The sequence below is a fragment of the Gigantopelta aegis genome, chromosome 8 (assembly GCF_016097555.1).
Source record: "Gigantopelta aegis isolate Gae_Host chromosome 8, Gae_host_genome, whole genome shotgun sequence".
Taxonomy (NCBI): Eukaryota; Metazoa; Mollusca; class Gastropoda; order Neomphalida; family Peltospiridae; genus Gigantopelta; species Gigantopelta aegis.
In genome coordinates this window covers 40,963,816-40,987,567 of record NC_054706.1, presented here as the reverse complement: position 1 = coordinate 40,987,567, position 23,752 = coordinate 40,963,816, and the positions used below count along the sequence as shown (strand labels likewise).

General features: G+C 37.1%; 1 protein-coding gene across 1 annotated transcript in view; it reads left to right on the top strand.

The window, feature by feature from the left end:
- Positions 1-4,015: 4,015 nt before the first annotated feature.
- The window catches only part of LOC121378269 (glutamine-rich protein 2-like), a 76,039-nt gene continuing 56,302 nt past the window's right edge, over positions 4,016-23,752 (top strand). Inside the window, exons 1-4 of the mRNA XM_041506350.1 lie at positions 4,016-4,587; positions 12,828-12,911; positions 19,946-20,002; positions 21,835-23,088. Of these exons, the coding sequence (XP_041362284.1) occupies positions 4,093-4,587; positions 12,828-12,911; positions 19,946-20,002; positions 21,835-23,088 (1,890 nt within the window). The 5' untranslated portion in view covers positions 4,016-4,092. The remainder of the gene's footprint in view (positions 4,588-12,827; positions 12,912-19,945; positions 20,003-21,834; positions 23,089-23,752) is intronic.

Below are 23,752 nucleotides of genomic sequence, written 5' to 3'. Positions count from 1 at the left end.
CCACCCAACACCATAGCCGATCCATCGCCAAATCTATCATGAAATCGCATTGTGACGTTGGCGTGCCGTTCATTTCGTCGTCGCCAGACCGGACCACGCCTGTCAATGAAGTCCAAAGTGAATAGAGACTCATCTGAAAACATGACACGTGACCAGCGACGAATACCCCAGTTCTGACGCTCCTTATACCATTCACGTCTGTGGGCAATGTGACGATTTGTCAAGGTAGGCACATCACAGTGCCGTCGAGCATGAAGATGGGCTGTATGAAGGCGATTTCTAATCGTCTGACCCGTAACTCGGACACCAGTAGCAACAATTTGATTTGCCGTTTGAACTCGATTTCTTAGAGCCTGGTTACGAATAAATCGATTCTGTACTTCTGTCGTTGCCCTGGGACGACCTGAACGGGGTCGATCGTCAACATTTTGGGTTTGTTGGTACCTCTTCCATAGTATGCTAATCACCGACTTCGGAACATTGAATGTGTTGGCCCCTTCACGCTGACTTCTGCCCGTTTTCAGCATGCCAATAGCCCGTAGACGCTCATCGCGTTGAATACGCCGCATCGCAAATTCAAACAATTAAAAGGACTAAAAACAAAACAATAACAACTGTATGAAAAAGATTGACAGAAATAATGTTCCACAGTGATTAATCGACTTTCCTGGAAATGGTCAAAATCGAGAATGACACCCCACGCACGTGTATAGGGCAACTGCGTGATGCACGTGCAAACTATGGAATATAATTAAGTGTGTTGATAAACATACCTGAACGTTTACTAGGATGTCTGTGGTCAAAACGTATGTTCGGTCTAATAGTTGATATTAACATTACTATATAAGGTGAACCACAAATACTATATAGATATTTATATGTATTATGTTATGTTATGTTATGTTATCATATATATATATTGTAACGGGGCGCCCTGCCGAAACGCGAAGGAACTCTCGTGTCCACAATTGCTCGCGCCTGTAAAAGTGGTAGCGTGTATCACGAACAACTGTTTCGGAGAGACCCCGCCAGAGATGGATAATCGTAGCCGAGTTAGAGACATTCTTCTCAGGGTCTTAGAGAAGTTAAGGTCCAATTCCAATTAATAACTATGTCTAAAGTATACAGCTGAAGAAAACACCACAACACAACGAGGAACTTTTATATAAATTTCTTTATATCGTGCTCGTTTGTTGTTGACAAGGAAAATTGCGAGATATGTCAATAAAGTTCAAAGTTCAATTTATAATCCGAACCGAATATACTGTAGGTTTTCCAGTCTTGTATAACACACAAACACGTTCACTGGCACTGGGAAGGTGCTACTCCTACATCAATGGTAGCAACTCGAACAATGTTAACAGCGAACAACATCAGTAACGTACACGGAAGTGTACGCTGGCACTTTAACTTGCTAACGGAAGTAACTCGAATAACTGTCTTCAACAACAGGTACTATACACGGGTTAGGTACACACTGGTCGAGTCCTTGTCCGGGGATTAAGTAGTCGGTCTGGAGTCTCAGTTAGCACCGCTGGTCTGGAAAAGGCGACGAATAGTGTTCATGTCGGAGAACTGACGGGGAGAAACTCGTTATGGTTTCTTCGGGTAGAGAGCCCTTTAGCCCGTGTGTCTCCGGTAGACGAAACTACAAGTCCTCGTCTTGATCAGAAGTACAGCACAACCAAGCACTCCCGTCTAAGGAGAATCAGCAGGAAATGGAACGGTAGCGGTCTGCAAATCCCTAGGTACTTCTATGTTGTGAACATCAGCATCCAACCCGATAGTCAGAAGTCCCTATTTCTGTACTTCCTACCTGGTCTGCTCACAGTGTCACCAAAATGATGTAGCGTACAGGATTGCAAACGTCGCAAAGACTTCTTGGGATTCATCACTAAGTATCACTATCTATTAGGTAGTTTGCTAAAATTCCTTTTATTACTTGTATTCACACGTATTCGCACCTATGCACCGTGCGTCCTTTTGCGCCGTGCGCTCCTATGCGCCTCTACTACATCCTTGAGCGCTCACGTGCGCCCTTTTGCGCTCCTATGCGCCTCTACTGCATTCTTGAGCGCTCTCGTGCACTCCTTTGCGCCTCTGTGGCGTCCTTGTGCGCTCTACTGCGCTTCCTATGCACCATGCGCCTTTTTGCACTGTACGTCCTTTTGGTATAAGTTATGAATTGTTTATTTCCTATGCATATCTGCATCCCATTTCCTTGTGTACTGGCGATCATTCCATTCCTGCTGATTCTAAGTTCCGTCCTGTGTGTCTTCGGACTTGGGAATCCACAAGCCCGCTAGAGCTCGGTGCTCCGCCTCTTTTATACGGGTGGAAGTGTACCACGTGACTGACTGCCTACGTGTCCGCTTGTACATGACGTCATTCTCTGTGTATCTTCGTCATACCCAGTCCACTATAATGAACCCGGAAATAGGTTGCAAATATTCGCAATTTCATAATTATTATTTGTAGAACAGAATACTTTCTTGTTTCTTAATAATTATTTCTTCACTTTATAATTATATAAATTCATTCTGAAACCTGACAATATTTGCAACCTATTATAAATTAGCAAAGTAACTATTTCCGCTGTGTTAATTTGTAAATAAAACATTTACAATTCAACTGCGTTTTGTATTTTATCAAAGTACGGGCATAGTCCGTTTCAATTCATACCATCGAGGTCCCAAACTGCGTTCACCTAACGACAAAAACACGAATACGATGTTTACGAAAATACTTTTCTATATTTTTTTTATCTACGATACGTGAAACAAAATAGATTGCAATCAATTAACGTAAAAACTTAACAAATCCATTCTAGTAAATAAAAGTGAAAAACCCTCCGATAAACAGGAAAGACGGATACGTTTCTAATTGCGTTCAGGCGCATGCGTATACCGTGCATGTGCGGTTCGTCATTTTCCATTTTCTTAACTATGCACAGTTGACGAACACTTTGTTTAATTTTTATTATTATAATTATTTTTTGTTTTAAAGGAAAAAATAAATTTGTCAAGCGTTCTGGTCCTGTCTGCATTTTACCAACACCCATCACTGATACTTGATGTCAATACCAGTGAATAGTTTATATATATATATATATATATATATATATATATATATATATATATATATATATATATATATATATATATATATATATATATATAAACATAATTTATACACTCATAATTATTTACAAATGGATTATGAATACTATTCACTACAGTAGAGGCACAATTTTGTAGCATATCTTTTGCAGATCGAATATAATAACTGAAAACAAATTCTAACAACAGGGGTCTAAAAATCATAAAAAATTAAATGATTTGGCCTTTACTTGTTGATCTGGCAGTGTGAAGTCATGTGACACGCACCGAATGTTAATTCATCTTTCTCTATTTTAAGTTAGTTTCTACGAGTCATGTGGACCCGATATCGGTAATTTAAAGGAATAAACAAAAATGACGTAGTAAAATTAATGGTTTTAGGGGTTTGTAAAGTTTTGTATTTAAATACTTACTTGTTTGAAATTTATTGTTAATGAAAATGTTATAGAACTGTGAAGAAAAATCTCACAAATGAACAAGCAGCCGACAACAAATCGGATGTCATTTTTATGGTTGTATCGTCAGCTTTCCGTATTAGCATTATAAGACATTTTAAAGTCCCAAAATAAAAACTGCTCCTACGGGCCTGTGTTTGGTATTGTGCAATAAATTGAATTTAACTGAACTGAAATTGGTGTTTTTAATGCACACTTTAACTCTCCTCCCACCCACTGGCAATTGGCTGTTAATGTTAATTTTGCAGCGCTGCATATTGAAAGAAAATCGCTTCGGGTTCTATTATGTGCCACTGGATCGTTCCGCACTCTGCTTGAAAACCATTTCCCCACCGCTCGGTTTTTCCGATCTCACGGTGAAGCCACGTCTAAGATGACGTCACAAATGGTTAATCACATGATTACACATAATTCTGAATGCTGTTTTCTTTTCACCCCGTGACGTCATTCAACTGTCGGAGTCAGCTCGGTTTTCTGAAGCTGAAAGTGTTGTTAATTGGTAACTCGAATCTATCAAAATGTTAAGGCCATTAAGTCAGTTAGTCAGTTTGGCCATACGGACTCCAGAAAAAGGCATCGTCAATTTCGATATATTGCGTATTTTGTTACATGCTATGCTAAAACAGTTAAACATTCAGGATGTCGAAGCAGATATTAATACAGATTTTGATTTAACCGACGTTTCAGTCATATCTCTAACAGAAGGAGATGTACAACAGTTGGAGGATAGCCAGATGAATGAAGATTCCGAAGATGATAAGAAAATGGGAGATTCCGAAAATGGTAAAAAACAAGTAGAGTCGAGAAAAAGATCAAAGGTCCCGTACAATTCTCTCGCACGGAAAGTGGACGAGCTAGCTAAACAAATGGAGGATCTTAACGCCCTCCCTACCAATAAGGACTTATTTGTGAGAACAACGATGGCAGACGGCGAGCGTGCGGCCGTGACCGACATGTGGAAGACAATGCAGCTGAAGAAAAGAGTGGACGCAAACCAAGATGGGGTTGGGAAGGCAAGTTTCATGGACACTAAACTGACGAGTTTTGTGCAACTTATATTAGACTTTTACATAAAATTGGGATCTGTATACTCAAAACCTATTATGGGCTATAATTCAATTCAATTCAATTTTATTGTACAAAACACTCACAAGGAGCAGGTACAAAAACAATAACAATGACATATATATAGTAAAACATGTATGCTTAACAACTAATAGGTCCATAACATTATTTACATGCAAGTAAAGACAGTCTAGATTATCGAGTTTTCAGATTTTCATAAACGTATTAGAGATCTACCTATTGTTTTTAAATCGAATTCATAAAAATACTCACACCTCTCCCACTCCACCCAATAAATATACAACAATAACAGCAACAACAGAAAACAACAAAATGGTGATATTATGACTATTTTTTTTAACGTGGTAAAATTCCAATAGGACTTGTCTAATGACATAATTATGAATGCGTTTAAATATATATTACATATCCAAACTTCAAACAACCCACTGTTATTTGCTCCGTATATTGATAGTTCAAAGTCAGCTTAAAACAACAAACCATCGTGGGTAGCTAAACTTATTAATTAATGATGGAAACCTACTTGGAATTCCTACACATCTATCTTTAACTCAGAGTTATCGACTTCATGCAGTTTAGGTGAAAACGTAGGCCCTAATAAAATGCGAGCAGTACTTTATTCAGTATATTACGACACAGCTAACATCAAACAAAAATTCTAACAAATATGGTAGGACAATGTTATCGTGACTTATTTCAATATAGATGTGTTAAGTATTTATTGGATAAGTTTTATTACATTAATTGACACCCCCCCCCCCCCCCCCCCCCCCCCCCCCCAAAAAAAAAAAGCCCAACTTTCTACCCCCCCCCCCCCCCCCCCCCCCCAAAAAAGCCCAACTTTCTATACAAACTGTAGATCCATATGTAGAGGGGTATGCTACTGGGCCATTTTGACAATAAAACAATTAACTAGTATACAAAAGGACGTCAAAACTAAATAAAACGAATAAATAAAATAAGTACCGGCCTCGGTGGCGTTTTGCGGGATATTTGCGGGATAAAATAGACAATAACATCCGCAAATCTAAAAACTCCAAATGGTTATATCCTAGTTTGATATAAGCACGAAAATATGTTGAAATAAATAAATAATAATAATTGGAAAAAAAAAGAGAAAAAAAAAAGAGATAAATAATACTAACAATAAGTATTCTGAGAGTACTGCTAAAGCAATACATGTACCGAACCTAAGCATGTTTTGTATCTCCTAAGTTCAAGGGCCATAACTCCGTCAAAAATGTATATGATAAAGCTATATACAAAATTTCAGCTCAATATCTCAAGGTATTCTAAAAACAACAACATCCGGTAAACTATATGAGAGACAGACGGACAGACAGAGAGACGGACAAAAGGACGGAGATGAAACCTGTAATCTCCTCCGGTAATAATAATAATAATAATAATAAAAAAAACAAAAAACCCACCGCACCCACATTCATTCGCTCACTCTTCTCTCTCTCTCTCTCTCTCTCTCTCTCTCTCTCTCTCTCTCTCTCTCTCTCTCTCTTCCATATACATTTATGTTTTTTAGCTATAAAAATTATCTGTGCAGGTGTGCAAATTTTTCAATAAATTCAATAACAACAAAATGTAATAGTTATTGTTACATAATGAAAATATATCTGTATTATTGGTCAAAAACCAATCACATGGCCGTCCATCAAAAGTGATATTGCCCTGACCAATGAAAATAAAGATGAGACAAATTTCTATCCAATAAATGAGTAGGTAACGTAAATGTGTAGTATGATCGATTATATGATTGCTTCAGAAGATTTTGTTGAAAATATATTATATATGTGTGTTAATGACTGAATGAATGTTTAACGACACCCCAGCACGAAAAACACATCGGCTATTGGGTGTCAAACTATGGTAATGCAAACAAACAAGGTGATGATCAACATCAATATAAAAATTCAAGATTTAAATAAAAACAGTGTAAAGAACTGTGCAAAAATACAAATATCACAGATAGATACTGACTTTTACTCAAAATTTCAATTTGTGCTGTATTGGCCATTCTCAAAGAGAATGTTACACCCCTGCACCACGGTGAGGTTACAGCACGCGCAGGGGTATATGTGTGTTAAACTATTATCATTACTATCAGACCATTGTCAGGTATTTGTCCATTTAGTATCTAAAAAAACCTGTATAAAATAAATGTAGCTATAAATATGAGAAATTACCAGGTAGATTTAAGTGGACCGAAGAAAGTCAAGCAAAGGTATATCTTCCATTCAGTGTCCAGATTATTGATTATTTTCTCAAATGAATAACTATAGCAATGATAAGGAAGGTGTTAATAAAGCAGAAGCTGATATGAAGGTAGTTCTTTCCACCATAAGCCTGAAGTCCATGCCGTTTGTTAAATCTTCAAATAAACCTAAACGTAAACGGAAATGGTTTGATCAGGAATGCAAAGAATACAAATTTTCTGCACTTACTGCTTGTAAAAACATGCAAGAATATCCCAATAACAGAATATTTCTTGAAAGGTTTTACTCCGCAAAAAAAGCATACAAACTCATGTAAATATAAAGCTCGTGAATATAAACAAAATATAATATCACAAATTGAAAATCATATAAATGGTGATCAACAAAAATGTTGGTATCTAATAAAACAACTGCAATTATCAGATAATATAGACATTCTACCTGATCCAGATAGTTGTTACGAACATTTTAAAAAACTCACTTCAGATTATTCAAATGAAGGCCACATTAAAATGCCGCCTAAATGGAACATTCCTAACACGTCTCTAAACATGCCTATATCAGCTACAGAGATTATGGCGAGCACTAAATTATTAAAGAATGGCAAGTCCAGTGGAAAAGATTGTATTGCCAATGAATTACTAAAACCAATTATGTGGCCTATGATAGACTACTTTGTTAAATTATTTAACTTGTTATTACAAAATTCGTCATTCCCAGAAAAGTGGAATGAATCAATCTTAAAAATGCTACATAAAAAGGGAACCAAAACAGACCCTAACAATTATAGAGGAATTGCAATAAGTTCATGTATTGGAAAACTATTTTTAAAAAATTTGGCAAGAAGACTCAAAATTTATTTGGAACAAAACAATATACTTATTATGTATCAATGTGGTTTTCGTGAAAACTACAGAACTACTGACAATTTGTTCATTCTGCAATCCATAGTACAAAAATATCTCTCTGCTAACCAGCCTGTATATGCAGCTTTCATAGACTTTAAAAAGCTTTTGATATGATTAATAGAGAAAAACTATTAATGAAATTAGTGAAAAGTGGCATCACTGGTAACTTTGTAAAATTAATTCACTCTATGTATATAGGTGACTCGTATAAAATTAAAATGTCAGCAGGTACATCACCCATGTTCCATCCTAGTCGTGGTGTACGACAGGGTTGTAATTTATCCCCTTTGCTTTTTAATATCTTTATAGATGATATTGTTAAGTATTTTGATGCACGATGTGAACCTATTGATGTGAATAGTTTGAAAATCAACTATCACTTATTCGCAGATGATTAGGTGCTTCTGTTCCCTTCAGCGTCAGGGCTTCAAAGTACTCTGAATGCTGTCAACCAGTATACTATATGTAATGATCTTCCCATTAATGTTGAAAAATCTAACATTATTGTCTTCAATAAGCGTAAAATGAACACAGATCACCTTAACTTTACCATATTAACATCTCTAATGACTACACATATTTGGGTATCACTATAGACAGCCATGGTAAATTCAACAGTGGTGTAAAGTTTAAAAAAAACCAAAGGACTTAAATCTTTAAATCACATATTAAAATCATTTCTCAAACACAATCCACCTATCAATATTTGCATTAAACTATTCAATACATTAATTAAACCAGTGTTGTTATATGGGAGTGAAATTTGGGGACCACAAGTTTGTAACACAAATGATTTTACTCTTGATGTAGAAAAAGTACACATAAAATTCTGTAAATGGATTTTAGGGGTCAATAAATATACCAGTAATGCTGCAGCATTAGCAGAATTAGGAAGATTGACAATGACGTATGATATAATTATTAATGCCTTTAAATATGTATTACATATCCAGACTTCAAACAACTCACTGTTAACTGCTGCGTTTATTGATAGCTCAAAGTCGGCTCAGTACAAAAAACCGTCGCGGGTAGCTAAACTTATTAATGCTGCAAACCTAATTGGAATTCCTACGCATCTATCTTCAACTCCAGAATTACCGACTGCATGCACTTAAGGTGAAATCGTAATTAAATGCGAGCAGTACTTTTTGCAGTATATTACGACACAGCTAACATCAAACAAAAATTCTAACAAATATGGTAATAAAATGCGCACATATATGTCATTCAAACAAATTTCGAGTTCAGTTGAGTCCTATTTATTACATACTAAAGACTATGAAAGCAGAAAAGCTTTTAGTAGGCTTCGTTTGAGTTCACATTCACTTATGATTGAAAAGGGAAGACACAAGAAACCACCTGTCCCTGCGAATGAGAAATATTGTCCCAACTGTCCCCTGGAATTTGAAGACGAATATCATTTCATTATCAAGTACCCTATATATAATGCTTTTAGAAATGATTTACATCATAAAATAATAAAACAAGAATCACATTTTTCTTTTTTGACTAATGAAAAATTCTTACAAGCAACAATATTCCGAAATTATGCCCTATCATTTGCAATTTTGTAAAGAGATGCTTTAAGTTGCGTGAAAGCATATGAGTTAGAAGTGATTTCAAATTGCTTGCATTTCACGTCTGTATAAACTAATGGAGAATGTACGAGGATGTGTGGATTCGTGAAAAATAATTCACGAACGCCATAGGTGCGAAATGATGGTTTTTCATGGCTCTACACTTCTGACAATATTTGCTTTACCTAAATATTATTATCACTAGTAATAAGGCTTTTAAAATTACATATGTATTTGTTGATGCAGATGTTTGTTCATCTAATTAATGTATATTTATGTTATTGTTACTGCAGATAAATGTATATTATATTGTTATTTTTGCTCTACCCATATTCGGGTGTTATGCAAATAAATTATTCTTATTCTTATTCGTAATGCAACGTCAACTGCTAATTTTAATGTAAACAAGTACAAACTTGTGACAAAACGCTTTCCTGTCCTTCAGCAAAAAGATAACATCTTTAGTCATACCGAGTTTATTTCCGCAAATATGACAAAAACAAGGTCAGTAATCGTCAAATTGTGTATGGAATATATCGCAGATTTAGAAACGTACATGATACATCAAAATGCAGTTGGAATCGGCACTCTCAGGATTTTATGTTACAAATACAAAATACATTTGAAGGTAATCGGTAACTGTTCAGTATAAATGTATATTCAGATTTATCACATTTTGTGTTTTATTTTGCTATTAATATGATTTTGGAACTCTTGCTGGTTATAATGTCTCGAATTTGACTTTTTGTCTTGGTAATGTTTCAACTGTTTATTTCCGCATTCCTCTGCGTGTCATAATACGACAAAAACAAGGTCAGTAATCGTCAAATTGTGTATGGAATATATTGCAGATTTAGAAACGTACATGATACATCAAAATGCAGTTGGAATTGGCACTCTCAGGATTTTATGTTTCAAATAAAAAATGCATTTGAAAAGTCTGGACTTTATTAAAGTCTAGACTTTAAGGTTTAATAAGCACGGGGCCTGGTTATATTTCCTGAATATCTTGAACTACATTAATAATAAAACATGATATTGCCCTCAATGACGGTCAATAATTCATAGATTATTGACCATTTTAAAAAAGGTTTATAACGTTATATATTTTTAAACAGAGAAAGATACAGTGACCAGTTGGTAACAATTTACTAAGAGTGTAATATTTAAATCAACCTTTTGCACTTTGCATTTATATAAAAAGTATTTAGCTAAAAGTAATATCAGATCAAACGTGTTATCTGTTTTGGTGTTTCTATTGTATCCAAAGCAGGTAGAATGCAAATACGAATAACACAGCAACTGTATATGCAACTCTTTTTTTTTAATATCAGTTTTATAAAAATGAAAATAAATTGTGAATTTTGATAACTATTATGGATTATCATCCAAAATAATTTCATTTATTATCCCACAGTGTTCTAGTGTATAAAATTTAAATCTTTGATCGCTAAATATATATTTGGACAGGCCCGTAGCATGGTGGACATTATTATTGGGGGGGGGGGGGGGGGGGGGACAGTTGAACCTAGCGCCGAAATCGCCAGTTATTTGTGGGGTCTGGGGGTATGATTCAAAGGTTATTTGCCCGTTACTGTAACTCTCGCCGTTAGTCTCGCTACAACGTTTACATTCAGCTGAAATGTAAAGGTTATAAAAAAAAACCCACCCCAAAAAACAACAACAAAAAACAACAAAAAACCAGCCAAAATTATTGGGTGTGGGGGGGGGGGGGCTGGCCGGCCACCCCCCTGCTGCGGGCCTGGTGGACATCAATACCACCTTGATACGACAATCAGAAGCCGAAATACGTATTTTGGTCATTTAGGCCGTCATCTTAGATTTCTTCACCTGGTGGAGTTAGCCAACACTTTTGATAGGGTCGCCCCCGCTACTTTTATTTAGAAGGCTTTGAATATATGAAAAACACCTTCAAACCTTTGTTCCCGTAAATTGATTACGAATCTGTATTAAATTGCCTCTACTACTATAACAGCAGAAAAGCTATTAGTAGGCTTCGTTTGAGTGCACATTCACTTATGATTGAAAAGGGAAGACACAAGAAACCACCTGTCCCTGCGAATGAGATATATTGTCCCAATTGTCCCCTAGAAGTTGAAGACGAATATCATTTCCTTATTAAGTGTCCTATATATAATGATTTTAGAAATGATTTATATCATAAAATAATAAAACAAGAATCACAATTTTCTTTTCTGACTAATAATGAAAAATTCGTATTCCTTACATGCAACAATATTCCATAATTATGCCCTATTATTTGCAGTTTGTAAAGAGATGCTTCAAATTGCGTAAAAGCATATGAGTTGGAAGTAATTTCACATATGTATTAAGTAATGGAGAATGTACGTAGGGGCGTAGTTAATGATTTTGCATGGGTCTACCCTTCCAGTGCAGTCATCAACTTAATCCAACTTAATCCATTAAAACATATTACGTGATTGCTAAATTATCTTCTACTTTTATCTTTTTTAATGAAAATATTGGTTAAAATGGCAAAACATATTTATAAAAGTAATAACCCAAAATGATAGGATCCTTTCGGACCTAATCTCAATCTTCGCTGTGTTCCGCCAGGATGTACTAGTATTACTATCATTAGCATCAGATTTATAAGGCTTTAGTTACATATCTATTAATGATGCAGATGTTTGGCCTCGTGGGCTAAAGCGGGGTACTTGTTTACAATGAAGGTCGGGACGTAGCCCAGTGGTAAACTTCCAGTCACACTGTCCCGGTGTATGGCTACAGCGACACACGGTGCTTGAAATGGGGGGCGGGGTGGTGGGGGGACCGTGGGTAACCGTAGTTACTGTATCTTATGTTATAGGCAACGCAACTACAAGTCCATTAGCAGATCCCCCTGCCCGTCTGAAGTGTCCTTATAATTACGTGGGGTTTTGTTTGTTTGTTTGTTTGTTTGTTTGTTTGGGGTTTTTTTGTGGGGGTTTTCAAATCCATCATTCACAATATCCAACACTTAATTGCCCTAAAAACGTGTCTGTGAACATGTTTATTTCACTGGTTTCCAAGGAGCATGCCCCCAAATCCCCACTCCCTGCAGATCTTGCTCCCATTGGGAGCCCTGGCTCATTTGCCTTCGGCATTATCAAACTTGCTAATTTCATAATTTTGTGACCCCATTACAAACTTGTGGATCTGCCTCTGAAATATATTGGTGGAGCGGGACGCATTTTGCGCAAACTAGTGGAACATGACCCATTATGGTAATTGTGTATAATACAGATATGAATAGCCGCAGATCAAAATGGGACGAGGTGTCGTTGAACAAACATTATCTTGATTTTTTTATTGCGCTTTAGCCGCTAGCACTGATTGTTATCGATAATATATCCCCCCAGTGCTTCTTCTGTTGTGCACTATGTACTGGTATGGAATGGATATGTTACATGTATCTATTTTTCTGTTACAGTTGATGTCAATGGTGGAAGATCTCATGAAAGACATGAAGGCACTAAATGACACCAAAGAAGAGCTCAAAAATAAAATTGATGATGTACGTAAGCTGCTATCTCGAATATATTTTTAGTAACCTTACATTGGGCTTTCACATCCCATCCCCACCCCACCCCCGCCAACCATCATTAGTCTAGGCTATATGCACGGCTGCCGTATTTAGCCACTTCTATGTTTTATTTAGCAGCTTCTGGTTTATGTGACACAGATGACGACTTCCATTGCGGTTGTATTTATAGAATTGATAATTGTCAGGTAGTCGACTTGAGCGAAAACAGATCCTTACGAAGTGCGGCATCGGTTAAGTACAAAGAAGGCGTTGTATTGTCATTGGCGGCAACAAACAGCAGGGCGGCACACAACTTGGGGAGGACGCAGCGCCCTTCTATGTATTGAAAGCTAGGACACTATATTCATTCAGGTGGTTATATACTAAAGATACAACATAAATGCCATAATGTGAATATGTGGGTTAATTTCCCTGGGTTTCGTTCTCTTCATAATCTATTACAACGACCCCCTGTTTCTAAGGCAAATGAAAGTTCTACTAGAGTAGAAGATCAGTTCTATTGTCTACACTGCTTGACCAGTGCTTCATCCGACCACAGACCCTGTTAATGGAGTTTATGTTAAACATATTGTCTTACATACCAGTAGGTGAGAACACTATGTGTTATTTTTGATGACACATAGTTGTTTACACACGTACGTGTGTTAACAATTTCAAGACATACGACAGGCTACTCCTAGGTGATGACAAGGTCACCAATGCCATACGTCCAATAAAAAATCAGCACGGTCGAAATCGATTACACTGTGACGTATATTTAACCTGATATTTTTCAGATCACATACTTTTAGAATTTGATAAGTGCAAATTAGATGTAAATTACCTGAGGTCACGGTACTATATTTATTTACATTTAAGCAAACGTACAACGACGACACTCAGAATTGACGTCTTCATTAACAGTCGTCAAACAAAAACATGTCAATAGCAACCTTACATTGAAAGTTGTCCAGTGTTCTGAAAAAAACCACACAAACAACAACAACAACAACAACAAAAAACACCATACCCCCCCCCCCCCCCCCCCCCCCCCCCCCAAAAAAAAAACAACAACCCAAACGTCTAGCACTAGTTTGTTTTTATGTAAGGATATCCGACGTCGTTCCCATTCAAAACGACATGGTATCACATATTCATTCATACGTCATTTGAATATCGATTGATAGCTGACTGGAATTATAGCTGCATATACAGTTTACTTAAATATGTTGTATTAAGTTTGAGATTATATGATGAAGAGATTATTACCCTCATGTGTTTTGGTATCATCAATATCATATATTATAGTCCGGCATCCAACCACTAAACCTTAACTTTGGGGGGGGGGGGGGGGGTTGTGTCGATTATACATGTTTAGGACCTATTTCACAGATCCTAAGGATGAAATCGTGTCACCTTTTGGGCATTTTGAGATTTTAAAGTATTTATTTAGCCATTTCATTGTTAATAACTGGTAATATTGCCACAGAAGTGACATTTTAAAATGTGGGCGTGGCCAGTGGCTATGTACCTTTTTCTTGATGGTGATTGCTAATGGTATGTCTAGGACAGTATTACAAGCATACTATATTCGTGTTAGTATTCAACATTGTGGACACGTTATCGTTTGGGCCTTAGAGTACACAATATTTGTTATTATAATACTTGCTGTTCAGTTGATTCCAGACCTGACACAGGTGAATCTTCTTAAAAGATCATTGTTGTGTGGATCTATGTAACTAGACGGGTCCGTCTTTTGTCTTTCCACTCTGGGCTGTGCTTAGTGGTACTTGTAGGAACATTTCCCCGTAATAATATTGTATACTAGCAATTGTGAGAAAACCAGCGCTGACAAGGGTTTTCTACGTTATGCCATTCAGTACTGTGGAAACTAGTGCCATCATGTTTATTCTTTATTCAAACAAAAACATTAAACAGCAACACTGTCAGCATCATATTCTTATGTGTTCAACATTATCTCTCAAACGAGGACCATTTGTGGGCCTGGTGTACAAACATATATTTCTAAAAGTAACTCAGTGTCCAATGACATCAATTCTATATTGGTCATTGTTTTGAAAACAAGTGACCCAAGAATGTCCAAGCAGCTTCCCTATGTTTGAATTCTTCAAATGTAATACAAGATTAAACTGAATTCTTCAGATATTTTTGCTCGTGGTTTATTGTCCAAATACCAGGGTGCGACACCTGACCTCTTGCGCAAGCAAATATATATATATTGCAACATGGTTCAGCGGCATTCTCTTAAAGGTATTTTTTCCATAACTATTAGCGTTAATTTGTTTAAAGTGCAATCTGTACTACTCGTGCTAGGATTTGTGTTACCTACTTCTCCATTGACAGCTGTATTCACTGCGTTCTTTTTGAAACACATATGATATCAGTTGTGTTACCTACTTCTCCATTGACAGCTGTATTCACTGCGTTCTTTTTGAAACACATATGATATCAGTTGTGTTACCTACTTCTCCATTGACAGCTGTATTCACTGCGTTCTTTTTGAAACACATATCATATCAGTTGTGTTACCTACTTCTCCATTGACAGCTGTATTCACTGCGTTCTTTTTGAAACACATATCATATCAGTTGTGTTACCTACTTCTCCATTGACAGCTGTATTCACTGCGTTCTTTTTGAAACACATATGATATCAGTTGTGTTACCTACTTCTCCATTGACAGCTGTATTCACTGCGTTCTTTTTGAAACACATGATATCAGTTGTGTTACCTACTTCTCCATTGACAGCTGTATTAACTGCGTACTTTTTGAAACACATATGATATCAGTTGTGTTACCTACTTCTCCATTGACAGCTGTATTCACTGCGTTCTTTTTGAAACACATATCATATCAGTTGTGTTACCTACTTCTCCATTGACAGCTGTATTCACTGCGTTCTTTTTGAAACACATATCATATCAGTTGTGTTACCTACTTCTCCATTGACAGCTGTATTCACTGCGTTCTTTTTGAAACACATATGATATCAGTTGTGTTACCTACTTCTCCATTGACAGCTGTATTCACTGCGTTCTTTTTGAAACACATGATATCAGTTGTGTTACCTACTTCTCCATTGACAGCTGTATTAACTGCGTTCTTTTTGAAACACATATGATATCAGTTGTGTTACCTACTTCTCCATTGACAGCTGTATTCACTGCGTTCTTTTTGAAACACATGATATCAGTTGTGTTACCTACTTCTCCATTGACAGCTGTATTCACTGCGTTCTTTTTGAAACACATATGATATCAGTTGTGTTACCTACTTCTCCATTGACAGCTGTATTAACTGCGTTCTTTTTTAAACACATATGATATCAGTTGTGTTACCTACTTCTCCATTGACAGCTGTATTCACTGCGTTCTTTTTGAAACACATGATATCAGTTGTGTTACCTACTTCTCCATTGACAGCTGTATTAACTGCGTTCTTTTTGAAACACATATGATATCAGTTGTGTTACCTACTTCTCCATTGACAGCTGTATTCACTGCGTTCTTTTTGAAACACATATGATATCAGTTGTGTTACCTACTTCTCCATTGACAGCTGTATTCACTGCGTTCTTTTTGAAACACATATGATATCAGTTGTGTTACCTACTTCTCCATTGACAGCTGTATTCACTGCGTTCTTTTTGAAACACATGATATCAGTTGTGTTACCTACTTCTCCATTGACAGCTGTATTCACTGCGTTCTTTTTGAAACACATATGATATCAGTTGTGTTACCTACTTCTCCATTGACAGCTGTATTCACTGCGTTCTTTTTGAAACACATGATATCAGTTGTGTTACCTACTTCTCCATTGACAGCTGTATTAACTGCGTTCTTTTTGAAACACATATGATATCAGTTGTGTTACCTACTTCTCCATTGACAGCTGTATTCACTGCGTTCTTTTTGAAACACATGATATCAGTTGTGTTACCTACTTCTCCATTGACAGCTGTATTCACTGCGTTCTTTTTGAAACACATATGATATCAGTTGTGTTACCTACTTCTCCATTGACAGCTGTATTCACTGCGTTCTTTTTGAAACACATATGATATCAGTTGTGTTACCTACTTCTCCATTGACAGCTGTATTCACTGCGTTCTTTTTGAAACACATATCATATCAGTTGTGTTACCTACTTCTCCATTGACAGCTGTATTCACTGCGTTCTTTTTGAAACACATATCATATCAGTTGTGTTACCTACTTCTCCATTGACAGCTGTATTCACTGCGTTCTTTTTGAAACACATATGATATCAGTTGTGTTACCTACTTCTCCATTGACAGCTGTATTCACTGCGTTCTTTTTGAAACACATGATATCAGTTGTGTTACCTACTTCTCCATTGACAGCTGTATTAACTGCGTTCTTTTTGAAACACATATGATATCAGTTGTGTTACCTACTTCTCCATTGACAGCTGTATTCACTGCGTTCTTTTTGAAACACATGATATCAGTTGTGTTACCTACTTCTCCATTGACAGCTGTATTCACTGCGTTCTTTTTGAAACACATATGATATCAGTTGTGTTACCTACTTCTCCATTGACAGCTGTATTAACTGCGTTCTTTTTTAAACACATATGATATCAGTTGTGTTACCTACTTCTCCATTGACAGCTGTATTCACTGCGTTCTTTTTGAAACACATGAAAGTTGTGTTACATGTATAACTCGTTCTTTTTGAAACACATAGATTCAGTTGTGTTACCTACTTCTCCATTGACAGCTGTATTAACTGCGTTCTTTTTGAAACACATATGATATCAGTTGTGTTACCTACTTCTCCATTGACAGCTGTATTCACTGCGTTCTTTTTGAAACACATATGATATCAGTTGTGTTACCTACTTCTCCATTGACAGCTGTATTCACTGCGTTCTTTTTGAAACACATGATATCAGTTGTGTTACCTACTTCTCCATTGACAGCTGTATTCACTGCGTTCTTTTTGAAACACATATGATATCAGTTGTGTTACCTACTTCTCCATTGACAGCTGTATTCACTGCGTTCTTTTTGAAACACATGATATCAGTTGTGTTACCTACTTCTCCATTGACAGCTGTATTAACTGCGTTCTTTTTGAAACACATATGATATCAGTTGTGTTACCTACTTCTCCATTGACAGCTGTATTCACTGCGTTCTTTTTGAAACACATGATATCAGTTGTGTTACCTACTTCTCCATTGACAGCTGTATTCACTGCGTTCTTTTTGAAACACATATGATATCAGTTGTGTTACCTACTTCTCCATTGACAGCTGTATTCACTGCGTTCTTTTTGAAACACATATGATATCAGTTGTGTTACCTACTTCTCCATTGACAGCTGTATTCACTGCGTTCTTTTTGAAACACATATGATATCAGTTGTGTTACCTACTTCTCCATTGACAGCTGTATTCACTGCGTTCTTTTTGAAACACATATGATATCAGTTGTGCTTTATTAACACGGTCAGCTAGATAGCCAGACATGTTCGGATCTTCCAGTTATGATTGCCAGACGATCACCTGAATGTCATTTTAGAAGAACAAAACAAAATGTAATTACTAGAAAGTATAAAGCGATTTCGCAGTAATTTTTGCGGGAACGTCAGTTTACTTTAATCATAAAATACGCATTATCACATTTTAAACAGACTATAGATAAAATCACACTGTATCAACTCCTAATCCACCTGTTTTGGGGAGATTTTTAGCAAACACATATTAACAAAATAGACTGGCCGGATTTATTGCAGTAGAACACACACGGGGTGAGTTAGAAAAAGACTGTGGAATCACGGCATCTTCCTTGTTACTCTGGTAGATCTTGAACAATTTCAAACTGAAGTGTGGCAAGCCATACCCCAAGACATTCGGCAATGCCTCATCGTCAATATGAAAAAGAAAAGAAAGAAGTGTTTTATTTAACGACACACTCAACACATTTTATTTACGGTTATATGGCGTCAGACATATGGTTAAGGACCACACAGATTTTTTTTAGAGGAAACCCGCTGTCGCCACATAGGCTACTCTTTTGCGCACCCCACAGGCAGGATAGCACAAACCATGGCCTTTGTTGAACCAGTTATGGATCACTGGTCGGTGCAAGTGGTTTACACCTACCCATTGAGCCTTGCGGGGCACTCACTCAGGGTTTGGAGTCGGTATCTGGATTAAAAATTCCATGCCTCGACTGGGATCCGAACCCAGTACCTACCAGCCTGTAGACCGATGGCCTGCCACGACGCCACCGAGGCCGGTCGTCAATATGTGATAATGATGTGTTGATAATTAATAATTTGCTATAAATTTACTATCGGACTTTAAGTTATTGAGTATTTGTTCGTGGACATAGCAGAACAAAATAGAAAAAAAGAAAAAGAAAATTGAATAAAGTTAAACAAAAATATATTTTATATTTTAAAAAATGTGGGTAGGAGGTTGGTTTAAAGCAATATATATATATATATATATATATATATATATATATATATATTCACACACACACACACACACACACACACACACACACACACACACACACGCACACACACACAATGTATGCACACACACACACACACACACACACACACACACACACACACACACACACACACACACACACACACACACACACACAAATGTAACAGCATATCACTCGCCGGAAATATGTTCTTGGATATGACCTTAAACAAAATCATCAATAAAAAAAACTTGATACACCAAATTCGATTTGTTTTATTTCTCTGCCGGACTATTAGGAATAAAAACAATGCATGTATGTATATATTATAGCGTTATTATTCACTCAAAAATGTTGAGTCAATGGACTCTTAACTAAAATACATAACAGGCTTAAAAGTCCATTGCGAATTTTGAAGTCCACATTTGAATAACATTAATACGGCCAATCGCCTATGGTTAATTCGCTTATAAAAAAAAAAAAATCTGTATGCATACTTTTTAATCTTGTATTGCGTAATCTTTTCAGCTGGATAGATGTCACGCCGACAACAACCTGATGCTCGAAGATTTAAAAGATTCTTTGGTACGTTAACCCCATGTTGACCACAAAACCGAAGATAATGAAATAATTGACATATCATTATAGCTCAGTGTCAATTTACACTTTATAAAATTAATGTCAAAGTATGTTTATAAAAATCATTTTACAGTGACGTAAGTGTGCATATATTTCAAGGCAATGTTCATCTAGTATGAGCGAGTTCCATAGATTGTGGAAATGTTAAGACTACTACATTAACGTGTCTGACACTAAGGAATAACCATTCACTACTAACCCGAACAGATAGTCCAACAGGATCAGGTGTGTGCTGCATCTTGATAAACACTGAAAACACTTTTTAAATCAGTTGGTTTTTGGTTGCTGAGAGACAGTTAAAGTTTGTTTTGTTTAACGACACCACTGGAGCACATTGATTAATTAATCATCAGCTAGTGGATGTCAAACATTTGGTAATTCTGACACGTAGTCATCAGAGGGAACTAATGTAGCAAGGGTTATTTTATATGCACTTTTCCACAGACAGGAAAGCACATACCACGGCTTTTGACCAGTTGTGGTGCATTGGTTGGATCGAGAAGATCCACCTAAATCGCGCCCGCTGAGAGAGACACAGACACGGAGACAGAGAGAAATAAAGAGACAGACAGACAGACAGACACACACACACACACACACACACACACACACACACACACACACACACATATATATAGATAGACAGACAGAAAAAGAGAGATAGATACACGGAGAGACCAACAGAGAGAGAACGAACGAGAGGTGTTTAAAGAGGGGAGTCTCAAATAATTTCATTTCCTGCTGTTTAATGCTGTTATATTACAAAATCCAATGACAACGGGTTAACATGTGACATCACAGTTTAAAACTGAATTCCCCTTCCATATTGACCACCAGCTAGCTGCTCTTTTAGTAGATAATCGATAAAGATTTTCTCTGTACTTTATATTTTTCGCCAAATATTCTCAATGAAACCATTGTTTACATCCAGTTGACATTCTTGAATTAATTATGCAAAAGGTATATGTTGGATATATTAATTTGTATTACCCCAGCAGGCACTCATAACGGGGGAAATAAAAATCATAATTTCTCAGTGAGAAATTACCATGCATTGGTCTAACGAACAATACTATTGGATAATTTGACGCTTACAAACCAATGACCTTGTCGGTACTAAATATGACGTCATCACGATTTGGCAAACGCACACAATGACGTCATGTAGTTTAAAGAGTTTGCATTTACGGCTGTCTGATTTTGGTGTTAAATGTATGACAAAATGTCATTTTAATGCAATTCATTATAGATTTTGTACCAGAATAAAGAGAAGCTTTTGTTTTTGAAATTATCTATGAACGTGATTAAATTACAAAGTTATAGAAATACTCAGAACAGTGCATAAAGTGACGTATATCGTTTCTATACATGTATGTGCATGTGTGTGTCGAAAATAAAGCCTTTTAGAGAAAAAATAGCTCCGGTAATAAATAGAATAACAAACTCGGCACCAGTTATTATCAAATTTATGTCCCTCATGAAATAATTTTAATTTGTCACTCGCTAAAGCTCGTGACAACTGAAAATTATTTCACTCGGGACATAAATTTGATAATAACTGATAACTCGTTTATTATCCTCTATGTAGTTATTTATCAAAATTATATCCTAAAATGGCGAAAAATGTCACATGCATCTTTGAAAATGAACTTTCTAGTACGTACGCAAACAGCAAACTTCCCCATATCTGCACTACCACACGTCCAGATTTGGTACCCACATAAAAACGTTTTAAATCACCCGTCTGTATAATAATATGTCACGTTTCGTTTTTCCAGAATGAAGTGCGAGAGATGCGCCATTCAGTCGAAGATCTGGACCAATTCATAACATGGCCTGTTTTGGAAGAAGCGCTTAATGGCTCCAGGGAAAACCTTTTAGAATTGCTTAATTCAGCACCGGAAGATTATTATGACTCAGAACCAGAACAAACACAACGGGATCAAACAGAGAAAAAACCCATCACGAAAAGAAAAGCAACAGCTAGAGGTACTAGGAAAAATATAACAGATGGAGGGTCTGAATACGAATCGGATGAAAATGCCACAGAAAGACAGGCGAGAGCACAAACACCAGATGAATATGGTTTAAAAATAAAGGCAGAAAATGGAGCTGTCTCTGATGGATATACTTCAGATACACCACAAGACGGAGATGCTGCAACGACGCAATCACAGGAAGAAATTGCTGCTAGAAAGGGATCACAAGATGGAGAAGCCTCTAGGAAGGGATCTTTAGGTGGAGGGACCTCTAAGAAGGGATCACAAGATGGAGTGGCATTTAGGAAGGGATCACCAAATGGAGTGACCTCTAAAAAGGGATCACAAAATGGAGGGGCCTCTAAGAGTGGGTCACAAGAGGCTGGTGCCTTTAGAAAAGGGTCACAAGAGGGTGGTGCCGCTAGGAACAGATCACAAGATGGAGGGGCATCTAAGAAGGGATCACACGATGGAGGGGCATCTAAGAAGGGATCACACGATGGAGGGGCATCTAGGAAGAAATCACAAGATGGAGGGGCCTCTAGGAAAAGATCACAAGATGGAGGGGCTTCTAGGAGTGGGTCACAAGATGGAGGGTCCTCTAGTAGGGGATTACAAGAGGGAGGTGTGTCACGAAGAGGATCACAAGAGGGAGGTGCGTCACGAAGAGGATCACAAGAAGGAGGTGTGTCACGAAAGGGATCATTGGAGGGTGGTGTCCCTAACACGGGATCAGCAATGGGAAGTGAATCTATGAGGGGATCACAAGAAGTCGAAATTGCCGATGGAAGTGGATCTGATGAGGGGAGTAATGGTAAGACAAAATCACTAGGGGAATTCGAATATGAGTCTGGACAGGAATCTAAAGCGCCATTAAACCAGCTACTTCCAAGAAAGTCTATATCTCAAGAAAACATTGCTGGTGTACCCGAAGGACATGAGGAACGCTCCCCAGTAACCAAATCCAAATCACGAGACGCCTCGAGTAAAAATGGAAATACCGGTCAAGGAAAGGCGTCAGCTTCAACGGTCAGCACAGAGAGTGAAAGTTCAGTGAGTATACAAAATAGAGCATTATGTTAGACGGCAAAGTGTTCGTCCCTTCTCATTCTCCTAAAGGCATGTTCAAAACGGTGAGCGCTCGCAAGCAGCCTTTATTGCACCTAATGTTAAATGAATTTGATGGGTTGGAACACGATGGTATCGGTCAAACTGTTTGCGTGCGTTTTCCCTCCTGAACATGCCATTGTTCTTTCCTTAAATGAGTGGACCGACTCAACTCGACTCCAATCCACTCCATCTATACCAGGGCTGAAATCTGGTTTTACAATTTCATTGTATTTGTATATGCAATGTATGTCTTCAAATGCAAGTATGAATCCATAGATATACACTTGTTTTATCTGATGTACATTATTATGACGAATGTGCCATTTTTTCATTTATTTATTTAATTATATTTTTACAATGTACCTTATATGCCGTTGAATTACGGCCAGAGTGTAAATAAAGTTCAGTTCAGACCCAGCCGACGCGACAGTCTTGGCGTTAACCAATGTAATGGCCGCTACTAAGTGTTCACCAAACTGCTAGTGTAACAATGGACACTAACAGTTGCAATATCAACCGTTAGTGTAACAATATGAACACTAACGGTTAACTCTGCAACCACTAGTGTTTGCAAAACCACGTGAACATTAGCGGTTGTGAATGCGAC